The sequence below is a fragment of the Cariama cristata genome, unplaced genomic scaffold, assembly GCF_000690535.1.
Source record: "Cariama cristata isolate BGI_N322 unplaced genomic scaffold, ASM69053v1 scaffold5121, whole genome shotgun sequence".
NCBI lineage: Eukaryota > Metazoa > Chordata > Aves > Cariamiformes > Cariamidae > Cariama > Cariama cristata.
The window spans coordinates 62,623-77,000 of NW_009597426.1; the positions used below are offsets into that span (position 1 = coordinate 62,623).

Below are 14,378 nucleotides of genomic sequence, written 5' to 3' on the forward strand. Positions count from 1 at the left end.
AAAAAAAATTCATAGGTAAAATATGATTTAGTGGGACCCAGAGGTATGTTTGACAGCTCTTCCCTGTGATGAACTGCATTTCTGCAGGGCCTTGGTACTGCAAATATTTACATCCATGTTGAGCTGGAAGCCTGTGGATCCTTTGGGCCCCGTGGAGGAGCTGGCCTTGCTGGGAGGGTATTTCTTTCTGACAGTGATATCCTGCTAGGGTGTTTTTTTTGGGGGGGTGGGATTTTGCATCTGGCTTCCCTGAAAATGGATGGGGTCAGGCCCTTCCCTCAACTGAGACACACAAAAAGCTGTCAGGTCTCAAATATAAGCATTTGCAGAGCCTTTCAGGGAAGGTTTCTGATTCCTTTGCCAATACGGAAAGTAATTCCTATAAATCTGTCTCCTGACTAACAGAAAATACCCTGCAAACACTGGCAGCAGGGGCACTATATTTAAAATGACACATGAAGTATTTAACCTTGTTTTTAACCCCAGCTGGAAAACCAGACTGCATAGAAAGGGCATTCATAGTTTTATACGAGGTGATAGCGGAGAGATCCTGCTTAGCCCTTGGGATGGCAGAGAGGAACGTGGGCTAAACCTGGCTCCGGGAGTTGCAGAAAGAGTTCCCAATCCAAACTGCAGTTTCCCCCAGCACTGGAGAAGGGGGTTGGTGGCATCCGCTGCAGGTGGGCACAGCAGAGAGGGGATGGCGGCGCTGGTGCCCGAGCAGCCTCCCATCGCTCCCAAACCCAGGTACAAACCACCAAAAAGCAGAAGTGGAGTCACTGAAAGACATCCCAAGGGTCTGGGCAGGCTGGAAAGGCTGTCATCACTGCCAGACTAAACCAGCCGCCCTGATGCTCTTGGTGCGGGTAAGGCAAGGGACACCAAGGAGTGCCCTGGGTGGATGGGCACCTGGTCCTGGGAGCCGCTGCCTACAAGCGGGCAGTCTGTAAAGGTGGTCACAGCATGTTTCCTAGTTAAATAACTGCAGGCGATGGATAACCAGGCCTGGAGCCAAAAAATGTGCTACCTTTTTGTTGCAAAACTCATTTACAGACACAGTGAGACCAGGAGTCAGCTGCGGGCCAGCTCTTGCCAGCAAATAGAAAAGGTCTGTATGGAGACACATACAAGAACGCAGACCTATGAGCTCCCAGCAAAGGATGAAATTGTGTTTCCTTGCTGCAGCTGGGATTGCCAGCTGTGCTGTGGTGTCTGGGTCTAAACACCCCAGGACCCCCAAGGTACTGGGATCTATAGGGGTGCCACCAGAGGGTGCCCTCAGAATGCTTAATGCACGCACGGCTCTGCATCGCGGGTGGCCAGATGCCCTTGCAGAAGGCTAAAATCTGCATTATCCTGGGCAAGGGGCTGACAGAGGTTGTGGAAATACTTTTAATAACCCATAGGTGGGGAAAAAAACGTGACTTTTATAATTGTTTTCCTTTTGAATAAAGGCAGAAAAAAGATGACTGCTGCTTTTACCTTCTGCTCTCCATCTCCTTGGCTTGCTTGGCAGAGAAAAGCCCACCAGGGACCACTGGGCACTGTGCTACAGGGAGACTGAAAACAAGGTCCCTGTGGATGCTGTGTGAGCACTGCCCAGAGAGTCCCTGCTCCGCTCTTGGACCATTTCCGTAGGAGATGCTCAATCAGTGAGTGGCCAAGCCCAGACTGGGGCAGCAAACTGCTCCCCGCTATCTCTTTGGATGCCAAGGGAGCCGTGAAGCAGCCAGGTTTGCACCAACTGCTCTTTGATTTTTCTGCCTTTGATATTGCTATTAGTGCTACCAGCCCTGCTGTGTGATAGTGCAACGCAGCCTCGCTTGGGGCTGCAGCCCAATTGCTTGCTGCACATCTGTATGCGGTCGTACATCTGCACACATGCGAGTCCAGAGAAGGGCAACAAAGCTGGTGAAGCATCTTGAGGGTAAGTCTTATGAGGAGCAGCTGGTGAAGAGGGGGCTGAGGGGAGACCTTATCACTCTCTACAACTACCTGAAAAGAGGTTGTAGCAAGGGGGGGGTTGGTCTCTTCTTCCAGGCAACCAGTGACAGGACAAGAGAGCGTAGTCTGAAACTGCGCCAGGGGAGGCTCAGGTTAGCCATTAGGAGGCATTTCTTCACAGAAAGGGTCGTTAGGCATTGGAATGGGCTGCCCAGGGAGGTGGTGGAGTCACCATCCCTGGAGGTGTTTAAGAAAAGACTGGACGTGGCACTTAGTGCCATGATCAGGTTGATATGGTGGTGTTAAGGCAAAGGTTGGGCTCGATGATCCCAGAGGTCTCTTCCAACCAAATCGATTCTGTGATTCTGTGATCTGTATGTTCAGACATAGGATGCATACGGGTCCCAGCCCAAACCCCATCAGTGGTGGCTTTGGCACCTGCTTCACTTTGCCCATCGTTCACGTGGGGAGTGTTCAGAGAGTGTTCAGGCTTGAATTGCTCATGTCTCTGTGTGTTTGTGCACAGTTCAACTTTCAGGAAAGCAAAACAAACGTGGATGTAAACCCAAATAGCAGAGGCTGTGTAGCACACAGGTATTGCCACGCCAAAGGGCTTAAGAGTTGGGGACCCTTGCTGTGATGCAGAGAGGGGACAGTCCCTGGTCCTGCTGACCCCTGTCCTTCTGTGCAGTTCATTAAACAGCACATCCCAGCACATTTGACTGATGATGATTTATATATGATTTTTTTTAATGTTCACCTAATGTTGCACGTTCAATCACAGTGCATGCTCTATTGTTCTCTGTTTGGGGACATACAGACCCCCAACTAACAAGCCAGGTGGGTCCCTGTGGGATTTTGTAGCAGCTCTCCTGCATCTTCATTGCTGCCAGTACCTAAAAGGAGGTATGCAGAGCCTTGCACAGGGCTAAAGGGTCTCTCGCCCTGTGGCAGAGGCAGAGAGGTTTCGGGGCCCTCCAGGGTTGGTAGGGAGCAGTGCCAAGGCCAGGAAGAGGATATGAGCCCTGCTCAGATGAGTCCAAGGCACAGATGGACAAACGTAGCCAGTGGGGATGATGGAGGCTGTGGAGGAAGGGCAGTCCTGCCGCGGACTGCTGCTGTGAGCTCCTGGAGGGGTTTCCCTGAGAAGGGCCTCGCCCTGCCCCAGCAGCAAAAGTCATACTCGTGGGGGTTTTCACAGGGCGAGGGGCAGCCCTGGGCTCCGTCCCAGGCGCAGGGCAGCAGGGACCTCCCGTAGGGCTGGGGAAGGGGTCTCTGTGGGGCGGTGGAGACCTCGAGTCTGCAGGAAGCGAGGCTGCCTCCAGCATCATGTGCTGGAGAAGGGCTTCCCAAGGACCCAAACCTGAGGGATTGGGGGTCTTAGCACTTTTTGTTCAGCTGAACCCTATCTACTCTGTGTTCTTGCCTGGCCAAGGCTGCTGTGGAGGAAACAGAGTTTTCAGCTTCTGAAGAGCCTCTTTGTTTCTCTCCCAGCCATGATCTGAGACCTGGCTTACATGAGACAAAGTCTCTCCAGGCCATTTCGGATTCCCAGTGTAAAACTTCTGTTGGATCATAAATAAAGCTCAAGAAGCCTCATTCATCAAAAGAGAAACTTTGTTCTGGCTACAGAATACATTGAGGATCCTGCAGGACGGAACAACTTAAAAACCCCTTTGCAGTTGGGACAGCTGGGTAATGATCCCCAGGAGGGGGAAATCTAGAGATGACATGAATTGTGAAACATTTTAGGGTGTAATTATAACATTGTCTAAAACACAGGAATATCTATAGAGACTGACTGTGCTGACTCTAAGAGCTTTGGACACCTCCTGGCCCCTATCAAACATTATAAACTGAGCACAGATGCTGCCTGTCTGCTTTGAATCTCACAAAAATGCATCCCAGCTCTCCAAGCAGGAGCATTATTTTGCATTAAGATGTGTCTCTACTGGTCAAAGGCTCAACCCCTCTGCAATAGCATCTTCTTGTAGTTTAACCCCAGCTGGCAACTACACCCCACGCAGCCGCTCGCTCACTCCTCCATGGTGGGATGGGGGAGAGAACTGGAAGAATAAAACTGAGAAAACTCGTGGGTTGAGATAAAGACAGTTTAATAGGTAATGCAAAAGCCGTGCACACAAGCAAAGCAAAACAAGGAATTCATTCCCCACTTCCCATGGGCAGGCAGGTGTTCAGCCATCTCCAGGAGAACCAGGCTCCATCACACGTAACGGTTATTTGGGAAGACAAACACCATCACTCCGAACATCCCCCCTTCCTTCTTCCCCCAGCTTTGTATGCTGAGCATGACATCATACGGTGCACCTACTCTCCGGACACGTCTCTTCAAATGCTGGGTAAAGGATTGTATTTGATATTGCAAATAAGGACAAAGATTTTCAGTAAAACTTAGTGGAAATTACATCTGTTTCATGATTCAATGTATCCATTATTGCTTTCCTGGAGTGTGATTTATTCCTTTGTGCACTGCTGCTTTCTGAAAGCCAAGAAAGAGTAGGGACTTACGTAGGACTAAGACATGAAGCCAGAGACTTAGACTGATTTCAGCCTTTACATGACCCATTACTGCTGTCAGCCAGACCCTGGCGTTTCTATAAAAATCTCTATGTAAATATTTGTTCTAAATCAGGCTCTTTTCCTTTGCCTTGACTGGAGTATAACTGAGGGAGCTTATGAAATGCTGCATCGTTTCAAGATTAATTGCTGCTGAAAGCTGGAGGGTTTGTTGTCTGCCCTGCACGCCCCTGGGATAATCTCCTCTTGATTTAGTTTCTTCCCTCAAATTCTTTCTCCCCGGACAGCGAGTTCTACAAAGGCCAAACTGTTTTCCTTCCCTAAAAGCCTATCTCGTTTCCTAGCCCTTCCTGCCCCATCAGCAGACAAACCGGGGGGTGTTGATGATGGGAGATGAATATCTGCCTCTACTCACAGTTGGATTATTCCCACTTTTCAGATGCCATCTGTGTGACAGGGTTTGGTTTGCACTAAATACAGCCTGTAGGCTGAGCTGAGAAAACAGATTGCTACACCACTACATTAAATAATCATCATTAAAGTCTGCTTCATCGGAGAACTTTAGGTTGCCATTGAGGTTTTTTTGGGGGGCGGATGCAGCTCACTTCCATATCAGGATGCTGAAATCAGATTTTAATGTCAAATTTGCTGATGCTCTCTGTTGGCAGCACTGTCACCTGGGATCTGCAGGACGTCTCACCTGAGGTTTGCAGGCAGAGGTGAGAACCACCAGCGCTCTCTGCCTGCTGCTCCTGCTGGGTTAGTGCCGAACAGGGGGTCTCACAGCCTCTCCCGCTGTCTTTTCTTTCTGTCTTTCCCCAAGCCCTTAATGCTGTGAGCAGTTTCAAGCCCACACCGAGCAAATACTCAAGTTCAGCAACATTTTACGTTGCAAATCATCAGACACAGACCTGTGTCCCACTCGTAGCAGCTCTGAAGCATACACACACACGCAGACATGATGCAGAAAGGTCCTTTTAATCCTTCTGCCCCTGCAGAAGAATGGCAGAGCTCCGGAGGCCATGTGAACGCGTGGAGGTCCCTGCCCTTCAGGTGTTGCAGATAAAGGACACAAAAGTATTTTACCCTTGCAGTAGCTCCTCGCATTTGTGATCAGTACAGTAAGTATAGTATGCTGCTTCTAGCTGGTTTATTTTTACATACAATGAGGTAAATAAACTGAAGGTTTAATTTGCCTCTTTACTCCATTTGAACTTTAACAAACTATTTGTTTTTTCCACTAAATATTGCACTTGCTGTGAGCATATCTACACCAGTGTCCTACAAGATCTGTTGGCATCCATGTATTTCCATGCCATGTGAGAGGACTCGGCACGCTCATGAGCTCGAGTAGTGCCTCTTTCTTGGTCTCCTCTTCTTTGAAAACTGTGATTTCAGCCAGTTGAAGAAGCCGCCTTTCGTTTTTAACTCAAACTCTACTGGGAAGTGGTCACTCACGCCCAGCGCCTGCAAGACAAGGACACAGAGGGGTTGGGAGCCGGCCCCCCTTGCTCTTTCCAAACCCTGTCCCAGAGAGTTCCACTGAGGTGGTAGGGAGGTGCAATGCGAGTATTGCATCACTTTGGGAGGATGCACTGTTTTATGTCCAAGACCACATTTAGAACTATCTGGATACCATTGGCTTTGCGCTCCTGTGTGAGCTGTTGCCCCACTGCTGCAGAGGCTGTGCTGTGCTTACCTGCTCCTCGGTCATCTGAAAGTCGCTCTGGAAATCAAAGATATTGACAGAGTGTGGCACGACAGCGTGGATGAGCTTCTGCCCACTGACCACGATCCTGCAAGGAGCAAGGGAATGGGGTGCTGTTATGGGGTGCCCGACCAGCAGCAACCACTCTGCACCGTGCTGGTGGCCAGAGAGGCAGCCTCGATGGAGTCACAGCTGTGTATGGTTTGTCCTTACACATGGGCTGCCTACTCAGAGATGCCAGCACCTGCTTTGTGCTGAGTTTGGCTGATTGCTTTCCTTGGCAGCGAGGTACCCAAGTATCATGGCATGCATCAGCCTTGGAAGCCAGCATTAAATAGCTTGTATCTAAACCCAGGGGAAGGTGAGAGGTACCACCTCCTGAGCAGAACCAGATTTTGCGTTTGTCAATCCAAATTTCAAATGCAAGAGGAAAAACCATTGTGTAAAGCTGGCACAAAGGAGACAGCAGCACCTTCTGCCTGGGTGTCTGCAGGGCTCCCTGCAGATGAGAAGTGCTGAGTAATTTATCTCCACCTAAGCCACAGCAACGGCTGGTTCTTGCATGAAATCTTGCCCTTTCTGCAAAACTGCTTGCCAACAAGCCTGCAAAGTGCTCTGTGCTCCTGACTAAAGTATTCAGACTTCATTTCCCCATGGACACTATTTTACCTTTGAAGGCCTCATGCACATTTGCTTCATCTGACAGTCACTGACACCCTTCCATGCATTTCTTTTTCTCAGAGTCATAAACAGAGAATGGTTTGGCAGTGAACCCTTTACCTGTCGTACGGGCAGCTTGTGCTTCTTTTCACCGTTGTGTCGTTCTTGTCACCAATCAGACTGACACCTTTCCATGCATTTCTTTTTCTCAGAGAGTCATAAACAGAGAATGGTTTGGCAGTGAACCCTTTACCTGTCGTACGGGCAGCTTGTGCTTCTCTTCACCGTTGTGTCGTTCTTGTCACCAATCAGCCAGATGAATTCGGAGTAAGTCCTCAGCCGGATGTTCTTCCACTGCTTTTGGGGAACGTAGCTACAGCCAGCATTAAAGTCCCCCATGAAGATGAAGTTCTGGAAGGTAGGAGGGTTTTCAGAAGTAATGATGAGGTAATCTCTTCAAAAGAAGGCTGGCAAGGACTTTTTGGGGTCAATGGATGCTCCCAATAGCCATTACAGCTCAAACAGCAAGCACTCATTGAGCGCAGCGAGGCTTCTCCTTTCTGCTGGGGGCACCACCAAGGCAGGCTGATAAAACAATGGTTTTATCAGAGGATCATGATTATTGATTAAAATGTGGAGAACTCTATGAAAATACATCAAAAAGATACTCAAAATCTGGGGATTGTTAATCAATTGTTTTAAAGTTATCAGGCTGTGAATGGTGAATAGAGTGCCAGTACCAAAGCTGCTGTTAGTAATGTAGTTGTGGCAACTAACCTCGGTTTTCCACTGCTGTTTCACATCTAAATACACATCATAGAGCTCATCAATCTCCCGTACGGCTGTCTCCGGTGTGGTGTGCAGAGGGATTACAGCAAACTCTTTGACAGCTTAAAAACAGTGCAAAAGAACAGGAAAAAATGTAGTGGTTGAACACACACTGAATCACAAAGAAACAGAGATTGACTAGGAAGCAAGAAGGTTTTTCTGAAGAAGAAACAGCTTCTGTTCTGGCTGTGGATCAGAGGCGACGGCTGTGTAATTGCAGCGTGCTCCCCGCCAGCTGCCCAGCTGAGGCTGAGCTGCGGCACGGTGAGGTGCTGTGTCAGGGCAAGGCAAACCCTTCTCCCACACCCACGGCAACAGCTGCCCCCACGGCCGTGCCAGCGGCATGGAGCACATCTGCCAAACCACTGCCCGTGGTAGCAGCAGAGGCTTTCCTGGGGCTGTGGCGTGCACTGAGCTGCAGGCAATGCTGGAGGCAGCAGCCCCAAAGGCAAAATGCTGCTCTTGTAAGGAAATGCGGCATGGGGTCAGGATGCGGCCCCTTTTGCCTGCCCCCCACCACGTGCTCGGTCCAGCTGGTGCTGCCTTGCTTGGTGAGACCTGCCAGTGGGAGAACGATTTGTTTCTGAAACATCTCACCAGTTTTTGGAGACTGGAACCAGACAACGAAGGGCTCTCTGGAGAAGACATCCTCGTCCCCAGGCTGGGTGTCAGGATACTGGTAGGTTTCTTTCACCGATACCAGATGTTGCCTGCAGCGGAATAAACAGGATAGGGGTTGTCACGCTCATGGCTTACTGGGCCATGTCTAACACTGACTCCATGCTCTGATCCAGACCCTGGGTCATGATCTAGGACAGACACAGCCATGCTGGTGGCTGTGCCTGGGATGATCGCTGCAGCCAGGCACAGCCCATCCCACCCGCACAACCTGTCCCTTGTCCCTCTCCAGCCCCCTTAGAGTGGGGCCACCACCGTGTCCAGCCTGTCTCTACAGGGCTGCGACCCGGGAGGGCAGGGTCAGGGGCTGGCTCGTTGGCGAGGACAGCTCGGTCACCTGTAGATGAAGGCATACTGCTCCTTGTAGCTCTTCCTTCCCAGCCTCTTGCTGACCATGCAGCTGTATTCCTCCTTTGGCCCCTTCAGCTGGCTGGAAGGAAAGTGATGTCCCTGAGTTTATTTCTGCATTTGCAAGGGGCTGAGGAGGAGGTGATTTCACCTGTGCCCAAGGCTATGGGACATTGCCTGCCCGACCTCAGGGGTGGGTGGTAGAGACAGTAAACCCTTTTCAGGACCTGTGGTCAGGACTTGTGCTCCATCGCTGGCTCTTTCACTGTACCCCCCCTGCTCACTGCAGCCTCTGTCCCTCCATCAGCTGGCCGTCACGTCCAGCCAGGCATGTGCTGCTCTTCACTCTTGCTGTCAGTCCAGGCAGGCCACCCCCAACCTAAACCAATTCCCAACCCTGCAGAAAGGCAGTTGCCCTTCCACAGCCTGGTACTAGCCAGGAGAGGGCCTGTCCTTCCCTTCTGTTTTCCTTTGAGAATTCATCTTTAACAAATTGAATTTAACTTAGTTATTTTGAGTTAAAAATATGTGTCCTACAGTGGTCTGGAAATAGCTTTTCTCCTGGCCTTCAGCGAGGCTGCCAGGGCCTGGTCCTTCCTTGATGGCTGGGACAGAGCCCAGACCCTGAGCTTTCGCCCCGGTAAGGCACTGCAGAGAAGAACACAGGCTCTTGCCAAGAATCTTTCCCAATATTTGCCTACTTGCCCACGGCCACCCTACCTGGAGAGCTTCTCCACCAGGAGAGGACAAACCTGGTTCTTGTTCTCCTTTATTTCCATCAGCAACATGATGTCACAGCGAGAAATAATCTGCAAGGGGAAAGAGCAGAAGTATGCACGAAGCGCGTTTTGGAGGATTAGAAAGACATTAGAAAGAAGTGGTTACTGGTGCAGGGAAAGACCTCTGTGGAAGAAGGAGCACCCAGCCCGGGGTCGTGGGAGGGGGGCAGCGGCTGGAGCAAAGCCCTTCTGCTTTCAGAGCTGCCTCACGCCTACGCCAGAGCTGAGAGAGGGAACTCAAGAACGGAGCAGTTTCGGGTTTGTTGAAAAACTTCTGTGCCTGACCCTGAGGAGGAAGTGTGGAGGGGAAGGGGCAGCGAGAGCCGCTGCTGCGAGCCCACTCTCCCCCCACCACTGTTGGGGTGCTGCCCCTGCCCCCCCTCCCCGCCATGGTCAGTCGCACTTTTCTCTCCTCCCTGCCCCTTGCCACATAGGCTTTCTTCTCTGCTTCGGACCGGTGCTGCACACAAACATCCCAGCTCACTGGGAGCCCAGGTGGATGTGGCAGGAGAATGGGGGGGACATCGAGGAGAGCCTGTTTGCATCTATCATGAATGCACTGCAATGGTTTCCATCCTTTTTCTGGTGTATATACCCCTAAGGCCCATCACTACGCTGTGCCTTCCAAAATCTGCATCTGCTGTCAGCATTTGTCTGTCCCAGTAATCCGTTGCAGACCCCTCTGAAATAGCCTGTAGAGCCCAAAACGACCCCCGGTCTGAAAACAAGGTCAAAAAAAACCCGTGGGCTGCAGCATCGCAGGGGAGCTGCAGGGTGCTGGGGAGAGGGGGGGGAGGCTGCCCCAGCCTGGCTCAGCTCCCATGGCCGGAGCTGGGATTCCCTGTGGGACCAGCGTGTTCAGGAGCTTCTTTCTGCCCCTGGTTTTGTTGCTATTTAAATTTTGTGGGTGATATTCAGGGGGAAAAAAAAAGCCTCTTTTTGCCCCCTGAAACTTGTAGAAATTAATATATTGCCCATAATTTATTATATATTTCCCGTAGTGCTGACAGTATAGGAAGAACAGTCCAGGAATGCAAACCCTAAGCAAAGCCCTCTTCAGCTGTTTGCAATGAAAGGATTAGTACCCAGCTGAATGGTGGCATTCCTCGCTGCTGCCATTCAGCACTTGCAGCCATCCCAGTAACACCAAGCACCGCGTCCTCCATTACTGTGGCATCTCGGAGGGCACTTGCAAAAGCTACAGGTCCATAATGTCGTTCTTTTAAAAAGCTGAGTTATCTTCAGCTGCTGCAGAGGAAGCCTGATGGTGAGGGTTTGTTTACGTAAGTCAGCAGTCGGGCTTTTCAATTCACACTCTAATATGATATGTTCTGCTGTCCTGAGAATATGTTTAATTAGACAAGAATATTTCAGAATAATTAGCACATAAGCAAGGTAAATAATGTATCACAAAACCAAGCTCCATGGATTCAAAGTGAAAATTATTTTCACTGTGCACAGAAGTTTTCCTCCTTTCCTAACTTCATTTCCAAAGGAAACAGCAAATGTTTCTGTTATATTCCCATGCAGGCTAAAATAACGGCAAACATCCTACTCAACCACAGGCCAATTTTTACTCTAAGAGTATAAAATTATTTAAATTATTCACCCAATTTTTTTTACTTGAAATTCGACTGTGAAAATATAATAAAGTGCAACATCACGCAGCTAATAAATCCTGTCTCATCCAGGCAAATGAACGTACCTTTACCAAGGCATCGACGACTTCAGGTCTGGCTATTTTAGTTTCTCCAAAAGACCTCACATTGAAGGAGCAGATTTTTAGGCTCAGAGCTGGGTTGAAATTGAAGAGCGAAAGCAAGATGAAGAGCAACATCTTCAGGGACTTGGACTAAATGAGTTGCTGTGAGCGTGCCTATAAATATATATGCGTGTATGTGTGTTTGTGTATCCGTCCCTCTGTGGCCAGTTGGGAGGTCAAACTGAGCAGTCTGCTGTGTCAATCACGAACATGAACAGGAATTGCCATTTCCTCCTTTCCCTCACTTCCATCTCCCAGCACAAAGCAGGATGGAGACTTTGAACTTCTGCCTTGGGGGAAAACCAGCTCTTCTGAGCCAACCTCCTCATCCTGGAGGAGCAACTGTCTTGACAGACCCCAGCATCCCAGGGAGACACCCACTGTGGGATGCCTGCCATGTCTGGGCACCAGCTGGGACCACCCTGGGCAGTGCCGGGCCAGGATCGAGCACCCTGGGCCACTCCAGGAGGTGGATGGGGCAGACAGTGAAAGGGTCTGGGAAGCAGCAGTGGGGAGAGGGGAAGTTTCTGGAGGGCACTGGTGTTGGGGACCAGAAGCCCTGATGGACACCAGAAGCGCCAGTGAAAGGTGATGGTGGTGGGACACCCTGGACACAGAGGTTTTGACCATGTCCATGTTTTGTTCTGCTTTTGCCGCGGTCAGAAAGTCACGCCATGAGAAAGTGATGAACCATCCTTCGCCCCAGGCCACGTGCTTTTATCTGCATCTCCCTTCGCCCAGAGCTGTGCTGTGCTGTGCCCTGGTTTGTTTGTAAATGGCCAGGTTTGTTTGCCCATGGCTAACAGGGCCCGCTGGCTCAGCCACCACAGTGCCGCCACAGGAAGGTACCTGGTGCCCCCAGCGTTGCCCCCCAAACTCCCGGGCAAGTGTCCCCAGCACAGCAGCCGTGGGCTGGTGACCCAAGGCGCGTGCACGTGGGTCTGGCTCATGCTGCGTGGCGGAAGGGGACACATGAGCTTGGCCAAGACAACGGTCGGGTGAGGATGCTGCAGCCGGGATGACTTGGTCACACCAGGGCAGCTTTTGCAGGGAAACAATCCCCCTGCCCTCCCTTAGTCCTCTGCTGTGTGCCAGCCCTCGGCCAGAGACACATATGTCGACCCCTGATCAGGTATAATGGCAGGAGGCGTAACAAGAAGTCAGGCTAAATGGCATCTTTAAGTGTCTTGGATTTTTCTCCCTGTGCTTACAGGGTGCTTTCACATCCTTTCCTTTTCCTGAGAACAGCCGCGCAGCCTGCCTGCACCCTGCTGCCCTGCCTACGTGGCCGCCCATGCAGAGCTAGATCCAGAAGCACCAAGGCATGGGTCCCAACACTGTCTCAATCAATTAAACAGGGTCAGATGAAGCGGACACAAAACACAGCGCATGGTGGGGCTCCCAAAAATGCAGCACAGCTGAAAGCGGTGAGATCTAGGTCTTGCTGGGGAGGCAGCTGCAAGTCTTGAGGGCGCGTGCTGCGAGCACGGGAATGGGCACCACAAATCCATTTTGGCGAGACAGGGATCTGGAGCAACTGCTGCTAGCGAGGGGCAGGCTGCCGTGCTGCCCTGGTGCTTGCTAATGAACACAGCTACTTGGGGAGCAGGTGTGTGACCCTCCGAAATAACAGGGGTTGTACAGTGCTTTCTCTCCGCTGTGTCTTTAATGAGTCAGCCTCGGGCAGGACAGGCTCTGCAGGAAACTAATAAAGAGGGAGGGAAAGCAACAGCTTTAGGGGTTGTAAATCCTGCCTGACCTTGCTAAAAGCTCAGCATGAGCCATGGGCTTGCGACGGCAGCTGCAGCCTTGGGGTCAAACAAAACCAGGAGCTCCCTCCAAAACCAGGCTCATTTTGGCTACCCTGGCATCAAAACTCAAATATTCATTGTGGTGCCTGTGAGGACTTTAACACTGAATCATGGCTCGTCGATGCCACGTTTGTCCCCAGGACCGCTCGCTTGTCAGCCTCCCCTTTCCCCTCCATCCCAGGCGTTATCAGCAGGGACAGACAGCAGCGAGATGACCTGCCGCAGGGACATGGGGAGCTCACGCTCCTTTCTGCACCGCTTTATCTCTCTGTTTACTGCACTTTCTGTGCATGTACTTTTTGCTCCTTATCAGGCCATAAAACCTGCTTGATGTGGGCTCGTGAACCCTGCTAGTTCAGGGCTGTCCTGGTCTTGCACAAGAGGGGTGAAGCTGCTGGTGACATCAGCCTGGGTTGGGTTTTTGCCCCTGCTCTGAATGATGCCAGGTGAGGGACCCCACCTCCAGCTGAGCAGCATCTGCGGGACGTTCCCTAATAAAGCCCCTCCTCAGCCTCTCCTGCTCCCTGGGGAGAAGAGGTAGGTGATGAGGCTGCAGGTGATGCCAAAGGCAGCTTGGGCAAAAGCTCAGAGCAGTGAATAGGTGTTGCCTGGGTCCCACCTGCTCCTCCTGAGGGTCCTTTGGCCGAGCTTTGCTGGCAGCCTGTGCTGGGCACACGGGGGCTGTGGCTGGTGCATTGCTACCTCTGGAGCAGCAGTTCAGCCCTCTGTCATCCTTCTGCTCCCAAGGAGGTGCTGGGGGATGGCTGGGGTGGGATGTGTCCCCATATTGTATACCTGCTAAGGGTCCCTGTGGGACAGTGGAGGGATGAGGGTCCAGCAGCGATGTGGGGGGCCCTCCTCTCCCCTCAGGCACAGCTGCTTCCTTTTGGTCACAGCCCTGGCTGCCTCACAGGGCACCCGCAGCTTTGTTTTTGCTGGCAGAGATGGCCTGAGAGGATCTCTGACATTTCCTGTGCCTCTCGGGGAGGGCTGCAGGGAGAGACTACAGGCGAGCCCACATCCCCTTCTGCTCTGGCAGAGGAAGCCTGTTCTGGGCTCGAAGGGCAGCGTGACTCATGGGGCGCTCCAGCGGGGGGAGAACCGATGGAGCATGAGCTCGCCCTGGGGCTTTGCTCAGTGCCTGAAAACAACGCTGAAGCTTTGTTTTTCCTCCCTTGGGCAAAGCGTGGTGTCTGTGTACTGGTTGGGGATTAGCGCTGCTGGGGACACCAGTGCCGCTGTGTGCCCTCTGCAAAGGGTGCAGAGGCTGGCCCAGCCCCTCGGGGTGTCCCTGCTGCCCTGTTCAGCACCCCCATAAGCCT

The 14,378-nt window shown here is 51.5% G+C and overlaps 1 protein-coding gene across 1 annotated transcript; it reads right to left on the reverse strand.

Moving 5' to 3' along the window:
* Positions 1-5,820: 5,820 nt before the first annotated feature.
* On the reverse strand, positions 5,821-11,347 carry DNASE1L3 (deoxyribonuclease I-like 3). Its single transcript, XM_009708868.1, has 8 exons — positions 11,189-11,347; positions 9,425-9,513; positions 8,694-8,786; positions 8,276-8,388; positions 7,628-7,740; positions 7,104-7,261; positions 6,182-6,278; positions 5,821-5,949 (listed from the first exon to the last, which is right to left on the reverse strand). The coding sequence occupies exons 1-8, from the start codon at positions 11,318-11,320 to the stop codon at positions 5,821-5,823; spliced, it is 924 nt and encodes a 307-aa protein (XP_009707170.1). The 5' UTR covers positions 11,321-11,347.
* Between the last annotated feature and the right edge of the window lie 3,031 nt (positions 11,348-14,378).